Source organism: Balaenoptera borealis (genome assembly GCF_965194805.1).
Source record: "Balaenoptera borealis genome assembly, chromosome: 1".
Lineage (NCBI taxonomy): Eukaryota > Metazoa > Chordata > Mammalia > Artiodactyla > Balaenopteridae > Balaenoptera > Balaenoptera borealis.
Window position 1 is genome coordinate 85510066 of NC_138860.1, and position 17851 is coordinate 85527916.

At 40.0% G+C, this 17851-nt stretch overlaps 1 protein-coding gene across 5 annotated transcripts in view; it reads right to left on the reverse strand.

The window, feature by feature from the left end:
* Nucleotides 1–17851, reverse strand: part of GABPB2 (GA binding protein transcription factor subunit beta 2) — a 27459-nt gene continuing 9608 nt past the window's right edge. For 3 of the 5 annotated variants that reach the window (XM_082361862.1, XM_082361859.1, XM_082361860.1), the window contains 4 exons: nucleotides 12247–12363; nucleotides 9586–9771; nucleotides 5596–5726; nucleotides 1–5468 (listed from right to left, as the gene is read on the reverse strand). In XM_082361862.1, coding sequence (XP_082217988.1) covers nucleotides 5169–5468; nucleotides 5596–5726; nucleotides 9586–9771; nucleotides 12247–12363 — 734 coding nt within the window. In that variant the 3' untranslated portion in view covers nucleotides 1–5168. The remainder of the gene's footprint in view (nucleotides 5469–5595; nucleotides 5727–9585; nucleotides 9772–12246; nucleotides 12364–17851) is intronic. The other 2 variants (XM_082361863.1, XM_082361861.1) reach the window with 1 other exon arrangement.

The window sequence follows — 17851 nt, forward strand, 5'->3', positions numbered from 1 at the left end:
TTTTAGTAAGAAACATTTTTTTATTTTAAATGATAGTACAAAAATTGTATATATAATATAGATCTGTATAGGTGTACATACACACAAATGCTCACACACACACACACACACAAACTTGCTCATCAGAATCAAACCCTATTTAATTAAAATCCTAAATAAAAAAGAGAAGTATACTTAAGTTTTCTTAAAACATACTGTACATAAAGCTGTCAGACAACCTGAAAAACTGAAGATGTTTTGAGAAGAAGCTAGGCACCCCACCTACCCTTTCTCTGCTCCCCCCAACACAAATGGCCTTGGCAGAAGGACAGTACACAGGGCAAAGCCAGAGAAGGGAGCTGCTGCTATCATTACTGTTGATAGAGCAAGATGCCTGAAACCAACTAGGAAGCACAGGATATCGGGTATGACCTAGATTAATTCTCAGAAACAAACCACTTAAGAATAAACAGAAAATATGTGGTAGGGAAGGAGGGGAACAGAAAGAGGAAAGACAAGGCCCATAGATTAGAAATGACCTATTAATTAAATTCTAGTGCCTGGGAAAGACTCAATGAGATAAGAACAATGGGGTCACAGACGCAGAAGTAGTTAGAGGGGAAAGGGGAGGAGAGAGACAGGGAATCACAATTTCCTGCCATTAACAAGCCAAATTGCTATGTAGTAGTCTGGAGTCTAGGGATATCACCCCACCTCCTAATCTTAAGAGAGGCTTTAAAAAAAAAAAAAGGCAGCACCAGAGGTTTAAAGCTACTTAATTCAAATTCACATCCTTCTTGCTCCTGGTCTCTTGTTAAATATATTGGCATAGGAAATAGAGTACTAACTCAGAAGGAGAAAAGATCACATAAAGTGGAAATAGATAAGAGCCTAGAGCAGCACATAGGCGGTCTTAAGATGTATTCCATTCTAAAGCTCCTTTTCTGGCCATACAGAGATGTCTATATAACAAGTAGAGAACAGGAGGCCATTCTCCAACAAATCTGGACAAAAACCGATTCCCACTCAATATTAAACTTCTGGGAATAGTTCACTATATGCCTCATGTCTTCTAGCTCTGGGGGTCCATAATGTTGTTTGTTAGGAAAGAGCCACAGAAGCTTTCTCAAAATGATCATTCCTTCAAAGGCTGAGATGTCTAAACTGGGAAGCAGATGTATAGAATGTCTGCTCCTTCTGCCATGGAACTTTATCTAGGGTTTCTTTCCTTTTCAGAGGTGTAAGAAATTATACAAATGCCAGTCAAAACAGCTACCATAGGAGCTGAAAGGAGGTTTGCTCTGTGGAAAGGCAGCTCCATCTCTACCCCTGACCCTGCTCTGAATCTTTCAGTTTACGCGATGTCATCACACTGTATGCTAAAGAAATCTCTGCAAAGCTAGGTACTAGCTCTCCCTAGGGCCTCACTCCTCAGGTTTCTCATTACTGCCTGTTGAGCATGCCTCTCAGAAAAAGGGCCAAAGTAATGCTTTTTCTTCCTCAGTGCCTTTACTCAATTGAAAGAAACCCTCTCTAATGTTTTTAATGAAATAAAAATATTTCCAGCTTTTACCAGGTACTTTAGAGTTGAACCTCAAATAAACAAAGAGAAAAGTGGGAAAATTCATATGTATTTATAAACATACACAATATATACATGCAGCAAAGGGGTGTTAAAAATGCCCTGGTCACAAAACACCTAACTTCAACGGGAGAGCCCTCTGTTAAATTCATTCCTTTTACAGCAATATAAAGAAAGAAAGTCATTTTGCATGCCACAGATTTCTAATATTACTAAGCAGACATAAACATTTTAATAATGCAGTGCTAAGGCTGAAAAAGGGGGAGAAGCAAAGGCAAAAATTACGAAACACAGATCTGACAGAGAAAAAGAACATCTTTTAAGGTGCTGAGTTCAATATACAGAAAACCTAAAGCCAAGTTCTCCCATATTTCAATTAAGAGACCTCAACTCTGGCATTACAATTAAGGGATCCCACAGAGGTAATGATAGGAAGGGAATGTACATTTATACATCTGTAAGTAATTTCCCTGAAGCCAGGAACAAGAACAGAAATATTAAGATTTATTTCTTTCTCCTTTTTAGGGGAAAGCTTAAAACTAAAATGTAAATGTAGGGTCTAATATTCCTATATTAATACTGATATTATTAAAGCAGCTTTATTTTAAAGTAGGCAATCATCCTAGGCTTCAGGTTTCTCCTGCTCAAGTACCATCTCTGAACCATTTGTCTGTTTGATTCTCTGTAATCCAACCTTACCAATAAGCCAGTTGGAATCCCCAAACCCAGAAGATATAGCAACATTTTTCCAACTTCCATGGCTGATCCAGAAAAATACGCAAAATCATACAACGGTACTGCCATTCATGTCTTTAATATTTAATCTAACTACTTCAAGGGATCCTGACCTACCGTTCTCTCTATGACAATACAATTAGAGATCAAGTCCTATTTCCCTTCTCTGGGATGCTAAAAGGTCTATTCCAAGTAAATAAAAACAAATGCCCTTTTGCTACCCACCCCTTTCTAGACATTTCCCTTCTCTCTCTCCCTATCCCAACCCCCCCTTTAACTCCCTATCTCAGAGACCCCATCATCAAAAATGACTTGGGCTGTATTAGATATTTTACTGGGTGGGAATGATAGGCTCTTACAAAAAAAGAATAATAAGAAACTCTAAACAGTTCCCCCAAACAGTAGGGACTCTGTATGCTCAGAAGGGAGTGTTGGATGGAAACTCCCTGCCCTCAATCAGAAGCTACCTCAGAGAGTGAGGTGGTTGGGGCCTGCATATTTTCTACACAGTTAACCTCCACTCCCTTAACAGGAAAGAATAAAAGAAGGAATTAAAGTCAATGTATGCACCAAGAACACACACAAAACACATCTAAAATAACACTTGGTCCCTCTATAGTTAAGCTAAAGCTTTGAAATGGCACACAATAGCAGCTTATTGTTAGCACCTGATTCACAAAGGGACTCAGAAAAAGGAAAAATACTGCAAACAGAAATAGGACGATTTGACAGCAGATACCACAATTTTACCCTCTCCCTTACCTAGGCTGCTCCACTGCATTTCTCCATCATCCCCAACAGTGCAGACTAATCTCTGATCATCCGGGAAGTGCTTAGTACTTGGTCCATGGAGAAAACCTAGCTACGGTGGCCCACAGCCAAGATTAATTTCAAAACTGATATTTTTGGGCCTTCCTGGTGGCACAGTGGTTAAGAATCAGCCTGCCAACACAGGGGACATGGGTTCAAGCTCTGGTCCAGGAAGATCCCACATGCCGCAGAGCAACTAAGCCCGTGCGCCACAACTACTGAACCTGCGCTCTAGAGCCCGCAAGCCACAACTACTGAGCCCACGTGCTGCAACCACTGAAGCCTGCGCACCTAGAGCCCGTGCTCCACAACAAAGGAAGCCACCGCAATGAGAAGCCCGTGCGCCGCAACGAAGAGTAGCCCCCGCTCGCCTCAACTAGAGAAAGCCCGCGCACATCAACAAAGACCCAACGCAGCCAAAATAAATAAATAAATAAATTTAAAAAAACAAACAAAAAAAACTGATATTTTTGTCTATAAACCTCTAATAGCCAATTCTGTTTGTTAAATTTGGTTTGGGGAGTTATGTTTTCAGTCTATTTTGAGCCCCAAATGATTCTGCACCTCTGGAAAACTGCAGCAAATTACTTCACTAATCAAGGTAAACAGAACCATGTTAACTGTCACATTTTATTCCAAATTAAAAATGTATGTTTTCCCCGTGATTGATAATTAAGAAAACCATATTCTAAACAGTCATTCAAATGTTTACTTGGCACAGCTCCCTCTGGTTGCTTCTAATTTACAACAAAGCAAGCAAGCAAGCAAGTCCAGGATGATGACCTCTCCATAACCTCTCTCTCTCCATCCGTATTCCCTTTTTTTTTAAAAAAACTCCAAGAAATCCCAGCAATGAAATACTTTCAAAAGTATATAGGCAAAGGGAGCAGGCATAGTGGGAGAGAAGACAGTAAGGTGACGAAGCATCTGGTCAGAATCTTTGGTTCCTTACATTACGGCACTGGTAGTTCTCACTCCCTCTGCCAGCACACACTGAGCACCTATAAGGCACAAAAGCTCTGCACAAGGCCCGACCTTAAGGAAACAGAGCGATTTACTCAACCCAAATAAGATGGAGAAAGCTATACAACGTCCTCAGCATTCATCTCTCCCCCTGTCTTTTCTTGCATATGAGAGGATACCACGTAAGTTCCACAGAAAGGCACACTTAGAAAACTCAACAAAGTTTTATAAAATTAAAAAGTTGATATTAAAGCTTGACATTACATAAATAAATGGTTGGAAGCAAGTTGTTCTGACAACAGACTACCCTCCTGATTGCAATTTCATAAAATCCAGCCAGAGCAAAGTTGGTATCTCAGGATCAGATTGTTTCCTAACCCCACGAGCCTCTTTCTGGCCACTTTCCAGCACTGCAGAGGCACAGCCTGGAGGATTTTGGATTTATATACACTTCTCTCCTTTCCAGTTTTTAAAAATTCTATTTCAGTTTCTTAAACTGGCATCTGAGCTATGGACACACAATGGATGCAAATTTAGTCAGGCAATCACACATTTCTTTTCAGTGAAATTAACTCAGGATAGTGGGGAGTGCCTGCCCGCTCCTTCGGAAGTGGAATATATTTCTTTCTCTTCCCCAAAACTTGCGTCTAATCCCTCCTCCCAATTAGGTTTCTCCTCTAACAGGTACACATCATAAACCTAAGGCAAAGTTTCAGGTCACTTGATGGTACAACTATAATATTAAAGGCTCTGGGTGTGTCCATATTAGGGATATTATTTTAAAATCTTTTGATAGAAAGTCAGTTATTTAAAAAACAATCAATCTGCAACATCCAGGATTCTTTTACCTCTATGCTTCAAGCAATGATGTGAGCTGAGAAATTTGGTCCTTATTCTTTTGGTCCCTCAGAAGACTTGTTCCCTAAATTTGGCTTTGAATTTTCCAGTTGCATAGAGAGCCTTCCTGAGCCCAAACTCTGTACCCTGCTATAGTTTTCTTCTTTAGGACATTCTTAATTTTTATACAATGTTTGTCCTTAGTATTTTCTTTTAAAAAGAGGAAAAAGATGGACACAGCACAAGCTGTGGCCCTTGCACATTAAGTTGAAACAGTTTCCATGGAAACTCCAGTATGAGGCTCTGTGGTCCCTACTGCTCCAGTCATTTCTGTCTCTCTCTCCTCCATCTCCCCCTCTGTAACTACTACAGCATCTACCTCAGCCACCTCTTCAACCATGGTGAAATCAACTCCATTGGGCTGTTGTCGGGCCATGGCCTCTAGCTTGAGGCGGTACTGTTCTGCCTCCTGCTCTTTCTTTAGGAGCTGGTGTCGGTATTCCTGGGCTCTTCGATTAGCCTCCTGGAGTTGCTGCTGAAGTAGCTCTCTTTCAGTGCCTTCCTGTAAAAGTAAACCACCACAGGTAAGAATTCCTGAGAGTAGACAAAAAAAGAAGGGTTTGGGCCTTGAAAGTTCTGGCTTTTGAATCTTTGCCTTCTCTTCTCTCCACCACTGCTAAAAACATTACCTTGCTTTCCTCCACACTGTTTGTCATCTCTTCTATCCTTGGTTTCTTAGTCAGTGGCAATTTCTCTGCTTCTTCTGCCTCTTCTTCAATGACAGTCTCCTCTGCAACCTGACCAGCAGGTACAGTTAGAACTATAAGCCAAAGGACACCAATTGGAGGTGATGAATACATAGTAAAACAAAGAGACTTTGCTTACTTTGAATCAGACAATAAACTAAAATATAGGGCTTCCCTGGTGGCGCAGTGGTTAAGAATCCACCTGCCGATGCAGGGGACACGGGCTCAAGCCCTGGTCTGGGAAGATCCCACATGCCACGGAGCAACTAAGCCCGTGCTCCACAACTACTGAGCCTGCGCTCTAGAGGCTGTGAGCCACAACTACTGAAGCCCATCCACCTAGAGCCCGTGCTCTGCAACAAGAGAGGCTACCGCAATGAGAAACCCATGCACCGCAATGAAGAGTAACCCCTGCTCACCGCAACTAGAGAAAGCCCGCACACAGCAACAAAGACCCAACGCAGCCAAAAAAAAAAAAAAAAAATCATCTAAACTAAAATATATTCTCTGATATCTCACTGTTCATATCTCTTTGGATTTTAGAATCAACAGGCAAGGCATGGCTTTACAGAGAGAAACCAAAAAGATTAGAGGCACTAAGAAGACCTCAGAAAGGAAGGGTGAAGATTTGCAGGTTTGGAAGCCATGCAGTTAAGACCCAACTCTGAGGCTTTTATATAGAAATGTCTAACTGTAGATCAGAAGCTGTGACCACTTAGCTTACAATTCTGCAGGAATAACTTATCTAAAGTAGGTCTGATATCTTAAATAAGAATTTTGAGAAACCTTTCATGAAAGCAGTTTGCCATTAGCTGTGTCTAATTTAACGATTTCTCTTATAGATAAGTGAGAAAAGGGTCAACACACATATGCACACAACACACATGATGCACTACACACCTATCCGAATGGCTAAAATTAAAAAAAAAAAATAGTGATACCACCAAACGCTGGCAAGAATGTGGGAAACTGGATTATTAATAAATTGCTGGTGGAAATGTAAAATGGTACAGTCACTGTAGAAAATAATTTGGCAGTGTTTTATAAAAGTAAACATGCATTTACCATATGACCCGGAAATTTTACTTTTGGAAATTTACCCCAAAATTGAAAACTTATGTTCCCATACAACCTGTACATGATTGATCATAACAGCTTTACTCAGATATAGCCAAAACCTGGAGACAGATTAAGTAGGTAAATGGTTAAACAAACTATGGTACATCCATACCATGGAATACTACTCAGCAATAAAAAGAAATGAACTATTGATACAAACATAAACTTGGATAGACCTTAAGGGAATTATGCTGAGAGAAAAAAGCCAATCTCAAAAGGCTATATACTGTATGATTCCATTTATATAACATTCTTGAAATGACAAAAGTATAAAGATAGAGAACAGATGAGTGAGTTAGTGGTTGCCAGTGGTTAGGAATGAGGTGGGAAGGGAAGTGGCTATAACACAAGGGATACAGAGTAGCACAAGGAATCTTGGTGATGGAACTGTTTTGTATCTCAGCTTTGGTGGTGCTCATGCATTAAATTGCATAGAACACAAACTCACAAATGAATGCATATAAAACTGGAAAAAATCTCAATAAGGTTGGTGGATTGTACCAATGTCAATTTCCCATCTGTAATATTGTACTAGAGTTATACAAAATGTTACCATTGGGAGAAACTGGGTGATAGGTATACGGGATCTTTCTGTATTACTTCTTACAACTACACATGAATGAATATATGATTATCTCAAAATAAAAAGTTAAAATTATACTTAGGTTTTAGGATACATTACGATTTTTGTTTAAAGCAGATTTACCTAGTTATTTGTTTTGGTTGATTTTAAGATTAGCTAGTATTCCTTGAACACTCATCAACTGATAGCAGTAGAAAGCAGCTTGGATATCTGCTAAGTGGAAATGGAAATTCTGTCTGGGATTAAAAATTTCTTACAATTAATTCACAAAATTTCAGCTCTCCTTCTTTGGGCCTGGTTAAATGCATCTGTAAAAAGTAGTGTAGTGGACTTCCCTGGTGGCGCAGTGGTTAAGAATTCGCCTGTCAAGGCAGGGGACACGGGTCTGAGCCCTGGTCAGGGACGATCCCACATGCTGCGGAGCAACTAAGCCCGTGCACCACAACTACTGAGCCTGCACTCTAGAGCCCGTGAGCCACAACTACTGAACCCGTGTGCCACAACTACTGAAGCCCATGCGCCTAGAGCCCGTGCTCTGGGCTCAATGAGAAACCCTGCACACTGCAACGAAAAGTAGCCCCCGCTCGCCGCAACTAGAGAAAGCCCGCATGCAGCAACAAAGACCCAACGCAGCCAAAAATAAATAAATAAGTAATTTTTTTAAAAAAAATTTAAAAAAAAGTAGTGTAGTTTATCTAGGCAAAACCTCAAATTTTATTTTTTCCTTAAAACAACTTCATTCTCATTTATTTAACTCCATTACAAGCAGAGTCTCTCACTTACTCAATGAGCCCCCCAAAACTTTAAATGATAATCATGTCCACAAAAATATCAGTGGTATATTTCCAAATAAAGCTCCAAGAACTTACGATACCAAAGCCTGAATTATAAAGGTTTAATTTCTACTCTTTCTTCCCATACTGCAAAGATCCATCAACTCAAATATTTTGAAAATTATAAAATCCCCATAATTATTTAGGCCAAGTCAAAATTTTGATGACACAAAAGGTAATTATACCAACCCTCTTTCTCCAGCATTTCTGAGGAATGAAGTTGTAATGATTAGTTTCTTTCTTTTTTCAAAAAAAATTTACTTATGTATTTTTTGAATAAGTAATACATTCACATGGTTCAAAGATTAAAAGCGATAAAAGCATATACATTGAAAAGCTTCCTATCCATCCCTAGCTACCCAGGTGCCCTGCCACAAGGAAACCAATGTTATCACTGTTGTTTCTGAATGTTCTTCCAGAGATAGTCTAAGTCTACGAACATATTAGCAAATATACATATATTTCCCTTTTTAAAAAATACAAATGTAGCATACTCTACACACCCCTGCATCTTGCTCTTGTCACTTAATATATTTTGGAGATCAGACCATACTTGTATACAAGAATCTTCCTCATTGTTTTTTATAGCTGCATAGTATTCCATTGCATGGGTGGGGTGTATCATAATTTATTTATCCAGTTCCTTAATGACTTCTACTTAGGTTCTTTTTAATCTCTGATGATTACAAATAATGCTGTAATGAACAATTTAGTATATATGTCATTTCTGTGTGTGTGAATATAAATTCATAGAAAAATAACTTTTTAGCCAAAAGGTATATGCATCTTCAATACTGATATATATTGACAGTTTGCTCTTCAGAGGATGCAGTAATTTACACTCTCACCAGTGGTTTATAAGACTGCCTGTTTCCCCATACCCTTGACAATATAGTGTTTTAATGGTATCTTGCTGCAGTATTTATTTATATTTCTCTTGCATGAAAGAAGTAGGTTGAATGTATTTTCCTATTTTTAAGAACCATCAGTATTTTCTTTTCTGTGAACTACTAGTTGACATTATTTGCTCTTTCTTCCACCAGATTATTGGTTTTACTCACAGATTTTATATATATTAGGAGAATTAGCCTTTGCCAGCCTGGCTTCTGTTTCTTTTCCTTTTTCAGAGCTTCTTTGTCCCATCTGGCATCTGGCTTTCTCCCATTCCCACTACTTGCCTTAATGCCTCTTTTTTTTTTTTTTTTTTTTTGGCCATACCACGTGGCATGTGGGATCTTAGTTCCCCAACCAGGGATTGAACCCGCGCCCCCTGCACTGGAAGTGCGGAGTCTTAACTACTGGACCGCCAGGGAAGTCCCCCTAATGCCTCATTTTTAGAGGTGTGTTGAGTGTCTAAAGTATCTTTTAATAAACAATTGTCTAAATGGTATAACTCACCTTGCTGTCCATCTTGCATAGTTACAATAAATGGCTGGCCAATGCCTCCAGTAGGGATTGCAGTTTGGATATTACCCAGAGGGACTCCATCGGTCACTATGGTGATGACCCTCTGGCCTCCACTCCCCACCACTTGCTGGATTGATGAGTCAACAGAATTTCCTTCTATGATTTCCTCTGAATTAGCTACAGATGACAAAAGGAAACATAACATTTCAGCTTTAAAAAAAATAGGAGTATAGTAATTTCAGCCCCCTTAAAACTGATAATATCAGGGATAGAAAAACTTGAAAAAAAAAGTTAGATTCAACAGTTCACAAAAGCAAGCTCCTGTAAACAATGCTAAGTCAGAGGCGAAAAGAAAACAGGGAGGGCTTCCCTGGTGGCGCAGTGGTTAAGAATCCGCCTGCTAATGCAGGGGAGATGGGTTCAAGCCCGGGAAGATCCCACATGCTGCGGAGCAACTAAGCCTGTGTACCACAACTACTGAGCCTGCGTGCCACAACTACTGAAGCCTGCGAGCCTAGAGCCCGTACTCCGCAACGAGAAGCCACCGCAAAGCCTGTGCACCGCAATGAAAAGTAGCCCCCGCTCGCCACAACTAGACAAAGCCCGCACACAGCAATGATAGACCCAACACAGCCAAAAATAATATAAATAAAAATAAATTAAAAATTTTTTTTAAAAAAGAAAGAAAACAGGGAATGCATTAGAACAGTATTTTCTAAAATGTCTTCAGGGACTTCCCTGGTGGTGCAGTGGTTAAGAATCCGCCTGCCCATGCAGGGAACACGGGTTCGAGCCCTGGTCCAGGAGGATCCCACATGCCGCGGAGCAACTAAACCCATGTGTCACAACTACCGAAGCCCGCACGCCTAGAGCCCGTGCTCCGCAGCAAGAGAGGCCACCGCAGTGAGAAGCCCGTGCACCCCAACGAAGAGCAGCCCCCGCTCGCCGCAACTAGAGAAAGCCCAGGCACAGCAACGAAGACCCAACAAAGCCAAAAATAAAAATAAATAAATAAATAAAATGTCTTCATTGACATGTTAGCTTTCACTAAAGATAGGTTCTACGTACAAATACATTTTCAAAATGCTCGTTTAAATATGCTTAAATTTTTGTGTTTGTTTATTTTGTAGGAAGTATCAGAGACCCTAATAGACTAATGAGCATTGTGACTCTCTAATATAAAATAAGATATGCTGAGTTTCCCAAACATATTTTATCTCGGAACTCCTTTTTCAGAAAGCATCTTGAAAGTCTAAATAACTTTAGAGAGCTTAGAAAAGTAACTATAAATTAGAGTAGATCTATTTCTATAAGAAATAAAGGCATTTAATAGTGAATTAACAAAATAATATGTCAAGAAGTCAAAACACTGAAGAAGTCTGATAGACAAAAATAGTAGATGGCTTCTCTCATCTGACACATCAACAATAACATTAACAGCAATGACACTACGTGCCAGGTACTTTCTAAGAGCTTTACACGTATCATGTTGAATAAAGAATTCCAGTTTGGTTAGTCAGTATCCCCAATAACTATTAGGGGAAACAGCTCCTACCACTATGAAATTTCTATATCTAAAGAGTCACAAGTAGAACTTTGCAATAAGTGGGGTAGGGACTATCCATATGAGACACATTCAGGCAGTTCAGTGGAAATAGAGCATTCACACCTCTTAGAAACAAAGAACAGTTAAATGTTATAGCTGAAAGGACCCTGACAGGTAATCTAATCCAACCATCATGTCAGAGATGAGGAGACTGAGACCTGGAGAAGTTAAATGATTTAACCAACATCAAAGAACAAATCAAAAGAATAACAAGCACAAGTTTAATACATTGCTTTTTCCTCTGCCATGCTGTTCACTCATACACATCTGAGTAGAGATCTTTATGATTGTTGCCAGTTGGAAAAATAGGATTGGAGGAATGTTCTCAGCATCCAAATGTCAACAGCAGAAAGAAATCAACAATCTGCTTTCATTTATGATGGAGCAGACTGCCAGAGGTTTCCAGAAAGATTCCTAAATGACTATTTAGCCTTACCTATGACTATTTGTCCCCTACCTATATGAAGCCTTAAGTCTTTTCCCTGTGGGTCACTAGCTCTGGCTAAGTGACCTGAAACCTTTCTGTTTTAAAATAAGAAGGGCACTATACATTATGTATCTTCACAAATCCACTGGAAATGCCAAAATAACATCTCCAGTGAAAATAAAAGCAAGCCAACCTGAGGTACAAAGAATATAAAAATGAGCGAGGTAGCAGTCCCATGTATTTTGATGCTTTAATACAAGATATTTAGGCTGCTATTTTGAATCATTCTATGATAGCATCAGACAAAACATAACATAGAGTATTTCCAAAACTCTGCTAATATAAGACTAAACATTTCAATCTGATGCAACTGGAGTCAGGGTAAACAAACTTGAAGCTGCAAAACTACAAAGGAATAACTTAGTCATTCTCTGATATTATTCAGCTGACTGATTATATCACTTAGCGATTTTTCTTTCTGATGCTCAATGACTCTACATCCCTTTATCCTAGCTGTCTCTAACCATAATTCTTTAACATTTCATGCAAATTAAATCTGCTGGAGATTCAAAAGCAAAAGAAGAAATGGTGATTCACCCAGCAGATATCCCTTACCTACCTGTGGCTCTGTGTGAGTTGCAGAGGGGGGCTGATGCCTCAGCAAGAGCTGCAAGGGTGGCCAGCACTGAGGTGGTAGAATTTGAGAAGTGTACTGTTGAGGAGGCATGGGGGTCACCTATTTCGGTAAAAAAGGCAAATGAGGTCCAGCGGAGAGAATAAATGGAGATGAACTAAAAATGTCTTATTAAATCAAAACCTCAGCTTTTCACTCTAATGTGCTTAATCTTGCTCTCTAATACAAACTTACAAAAACCAATTATCATGGTGTTAAAACTCTTTTAAGGTTTAAAGTCTTCCCTTTAAAGTGGATTAAGGTAATATGCTTGGTATAGGGCCACACTACATTCCCTTCATTTGATCATTCTCTTGGCATTGCCAATGCTGAGCATCAGTAGCTAACAGACCAGGAGTGCCACCCACTCCCTAGGCTGGCTATGCAGAGCTCTCCTTGGCAGCAGGCAGTAAGCGTACAAAGCATGCCTCACCCCAGACTAAGCAGTGGTGAGGGAATAGGCCCCTCCTGGGCTTTACTCAACCATGCTACTTCTATTCATCAGCTAGAGAGGTGAGAAGACTAGGACTGACCTCAAGTGCAAAAACATTAAAAACCTGAAGTTTCACATATTGAATGTCAAAGGCTAAACAATTACCTACTTTACTTACTTCAGTTATGTCATGATGTGCTTTTAAAAAACAATTTGTTCATAACCTTTTTCTCTTGTATCTGTGTGATATCCTTACAGCTAAGTTCCAAGAGGGAAGTGTATTAGATCTGGCAATAGGCACTCCTAACTTTATGAACTGAAAGTATTACTCAACAGTTTTGCATAAATCAAACTTTTATAACATGAATTTCATTTCCCTAAGTCTTTCACTATAATTTCAGAGATACTTATTGTACCAGTTGTGAATTAATTGCTTCTTGGCTGCAGATCCACTCTTCTTTGCCATATCTTGTGATACTGAAGCTGGACCCCCATAAATATTTCTTGTCATCTGGCATGAGATTAAGTTTTGTCATACAGAAGTAGCGGCTGCTCCCCATACTGGCTATTCCTGTTTTCTTTAGAGTTCTCCTCCGCTCGCGGTAGTTACTCCACTGTTACTAACAAGTGTTTATAAATTAAGTTTATAAGCTTATAAATTATATACTTATATATATATATTTTTATCATATATGTATAATAAAATAGATATATTTATTTTATATGTATAATAAAATTACGTATAATAAAACTACACCATATGTAGCTTTGTCTCCTGACTGAAATGTGACTGATACACTTATTTTCTTCTTAAATGTGCTCTTTTTTTTTTCTTAATTTCATTTATTTTATTTTTGGCTGCATTGGGTCTTCACTGCTGCACGCAGGCTTTCTCTAGTTGTGGCAAGTGGGGGTTACGCTTTGTTGCGGTGCGCAGGCTTCTCAATGTGGTGGCTTCTCTTGATGCGGAGCGTGGGCTCTAGGTGTGCAGGCTCAGTAGTTGTGGCTCACGGGCTTAGGTGCTCGGCGGCATGTGGGATCTTCCCGGATCAGGGCTTGAACCCATGTCCCCTGCATTGGCAGGCGGATACCTAACCACTGTGCCACCAGGGAAGCCCTAAATGTACTCTTAAGTTCTTCTACTACTATGCTTAAAAAAAGTCAATTATCTGTAAAATACTTAAAAAAAACTTAAAGTCCTTTTCTGATATGATTAATCTAGTTAGTTTAACTGGTTTATAAATTTAAATTTCAGAAGATTTTTCCATAAAAAGGTGGATTACTTGTATAATACACATAGCTGCAAACTATCTTTTTTTTTAATTAATTAATTAATTAATTTATTTATTTATTTATGGCTGTGTTGGGTCTTCGTTTCTGTGCGAGGGCTCTCTCCAGTTGTGGCAAGTGGGGGCCACTCTTCATCGCGGTGCGCGGGCCTCTCACTATCGCGGCCTCTCTTGTTGCGGAGCACAGGCTCCAGACGCGCAGGCTCAGTAACTGTGGCTCACGGGCCCAGTTGCTCCACGGCATGTGGGATCTTCCCAGACCAGGGCTTGAACCCATGTCCCCTGCATTGGCAGGCAGATTCTCAACCACGGCGCCACCAGGGAAGCCCTGCAAACTATCTTACTCAAAGCTTTTGGATGACGACTGTGGGAGTGAAGATAAGGGTAGAGATAGTAATGATATCCTTATTTTAATTTCTCATAAAATACTCAGGGAACCAAATGGTCTGAGTAGAACACAGTGCTTGACCTCTAGAAAGGAGCCTGTGTCTATCTAATGACTTCAGTAAGAGCAAGATTCAGCTATAGCCTATACTCTAATTTTCCTGCTTAGTTCATGTTTTTCTTATCACTCAGACTATCGTACCAAGTGCTGACATAAAACTCAGAGATGAAACAAACAAGGAACAAGCAATTTTCAGATATATGCCTCATGGAGGTTGGAATATATGTGACAATAAGTCACTAACAATAAAAAAAAAAGGCTGTTATTATTTTACCACAGTTAAAACACACACATACACACACAGACACACACACAAGCAACGCTGTTATAATTAAAGTTCTAGGACAGGGCTTCTTTGGTGGCACAATGGTTAAGAATCCGCCTGCCAATGCAGGGGACACGGGTTCAAGCCGTAGTCTGGGAAGATCCCACATGCCACGGAGCAACTAAGCCCGTGCGCCACAGCTACTGAGCCTGCGCTCTAGAGGCCTCGAGCCACAACTACTGAGCCCGCGAGCCACAACTACTGAAGCCCGCACGCCTAGAGCCCGTGCTCCGCAACAAGAGAAGCCACTGCAATGAGAAGCCCACGCACCGCAACCAAGAGTAGCCCCCGCTCGCCACAACTAGAGAAAGCCTGCGCACAGCAACAAAGACACAATGCAGCCAAAAATAAAAATAAATAAATTTATTAAAAAAAAAAAAAAAGTTCTAGGACAAACATCAGGTAGGCCACCAAGCTAAAGGAGAATACCTGGGTAGAACTGCTTCATGAGAAAGGCATTATATACTTCTTAGCATATAATGATTCCAACCTAAGGGTGCTCTCCCTTTGATTCAAACATAATGACTCACCCAACTTCCCCTCAATAGCAAAATGAAGAACTTACGTGAAAAATTACGTTTAGTATTCTGACATATACAGTTGAAACTGAAGAGATGATGCAAATTACCTCTTTAGACTTACCCCAGGGAGTTCTAGGAAAATAAAGTACTTTATTGTTAAATAATGTTAATTCCTTCATTCTCTTTCATATAAGACCCCCACATCAAATAAAGTGAAATGTGCACGGTTGCTCTTGTTTTTGGAAGGGAAATGGCATTGTTAGTGACAACTTTTTACCTATTCAGAATGAGGCTTATATAAATAAATAAGCTCTTCAGACCAGGATTTAGGGTAGTGTGCTATGGTTGGCTAGGCAACCTCAGCAAACTAGATCCAGAAAAATTAAGTAACTTGCCCAGGGTCATGCAGCTAGTAAATGTCAGAGCCCAGATTAGAACCTAATTATTAGATTCCAAAGCCTGTACTCTTTATGAACCAACATAAGGCAATTTATATTTGATTTTGGAGTGCATCTTATGATTCTACAGAAACAGGAAATTCATCTTCATAACTTTGTTTTGCTCTGATTAATGTTTAAATTAGTCTGCCTTCCCAAATCACTGCAGTTTGATGGTGGCACTGATGACTGATATCTTTAGTCACAAATGGAAAATTGAAAGCAAACTTTATAATCTGGATTTTGCTATCAAAAATAATCCACCGGGCTTCCCTGGTGGCGCAGTGGTTGAGAGTCTGCCTGTCAATGCAGGGGACACGGGTTCGAGCCCTGGTCTGGGAAGATCCCACATGCCGCGGAGCAACTGGGCCCATGAGCCACAATTACTGAGCCTGCGCGTCTGGAGCCTGTGCTCCACAACAAGAGAGGCCGCAACAGTGAGAGGCCCGCGCACCGCGATGAAGAGTGGCCCCCCCTTGCCACAACTGGAGAAAGCCCTCGCACAGAAACGAAGACCCAACACAGCCAAAAATAAATAAAAACATCTGATTGTCTTTAAAAAAAAAAAATAATAATCCACCAAGGAGTTCCCTGGCAGTCCAGTGGTTAAGACTCCGGGCTTCCAATGCAGGGGGCATGGGTTCAATCCCTGGTCGGGGAACTAAGATCCCACATGGTGTGGGGCGCAGTAAAAAAAAAAATCCACCAAAATGATAATCCTAGGATACTTTCAGTTAATTCTTTTTTTTTTTTTTTTAAGGTCTTTTCAGTTAATTCTTTTTTTTTTTTTTTTTTTTTAAGTATACAATTCCCTATCCTCTCTCAGGTGGTTTGTTTCGTTTTGTTTCAAGGAAATTTCTATATCCTACTCCAGACCTGATACGTTGGACCTTCAGGGAATAGACTCTAGGAATCTGTATTTTTATTTATTTATTTATTTACTTATGGCTGTGTTGGGTCTTTGTTTCTGTGCGAGGGCTTTCTCTAGTTGCGGCAAGTGGGGGCCACTCTTCGTCGCGGTGCGCGGGCCTCTCATTATCGTGGCCTCTCTTGTTGCGGAGCACAGGCCCCAGACGCGCAGGCTCAGTAGTTGTGGCTCACGGGCCTAGTTGCTCCGCGGCATGTGGGATCTTCCCAGACCAGGGCTCGAACCCGTGTCCCCTGCATTGACAGGCAGACTCTCAACCACTGCGCCACCAGGGAAGCCCCAGTTAATTCTTAAAAATATTACTGGATGATGGGAAACAAGAGGCCTGCCCCGCCATTCAGGAAAAGAAAATCCTTTAACCCAGTTCAATAACACAACCTGAATTTGGCTTATAACTTTTCTCCTTTTATCTGCACTGATTAAACATCAGATAGGCCAATCCCCTAAAGGGGAATAGCTAGGTAGAAACGCTTCATGAGTAAGATGACACTGGAGAGATCAGCTCTAATTATGTGACGGTTTAGCAATTTCAATTTGCCGTTATCAACATACAGAAGAGAGAAAGAAGAGTAGGTTTGCCAAAAGCAACAGGACAAGCATGATATAGGTCCATGGGAATCAAGGCTAAGAATCTCTATCCTGAATGTCTTCAACTTTGCTTATCATTCCAGATAAGAATCTGGAGAATTTCAGTAGTTAGACTAAAGACTTAACTCTAGTTCTTTTTATTCAATACGTGTTTGTGAACGTATAACTTTATTGGCTTCTACAAACTTTTGGATTAAAAAAGCACTTGTTCTAATCAGTGTGGCCTGAACCACAACAAATCCAAATGGCTGTGAATATTCTGATTACAGTGATTTTAAACAAGTTGATAGTTTACAAAATGAAGGTGACTACTGCCCCCTTGTGGGCATGATGGACTAAACCTTCACTGAGAAGTTATACTTCCACTTAACATTAGCTATTATTGAAGCCCTACTATAAAATGGGTACTGAAATACAAAATCTCAATCTCACAACAACCTCATAAAGTAGATTATTATATACCAATTTTATATATGAGTACAGAAGGCTTAGAGAAGTAATTTTTCCAAGGTCAAGCATCTTAGTCAAGTAATAAATCAGTATTTGAAAGCAGTTCTGAATGCAAAATTCTAGGTATAGTGTGTA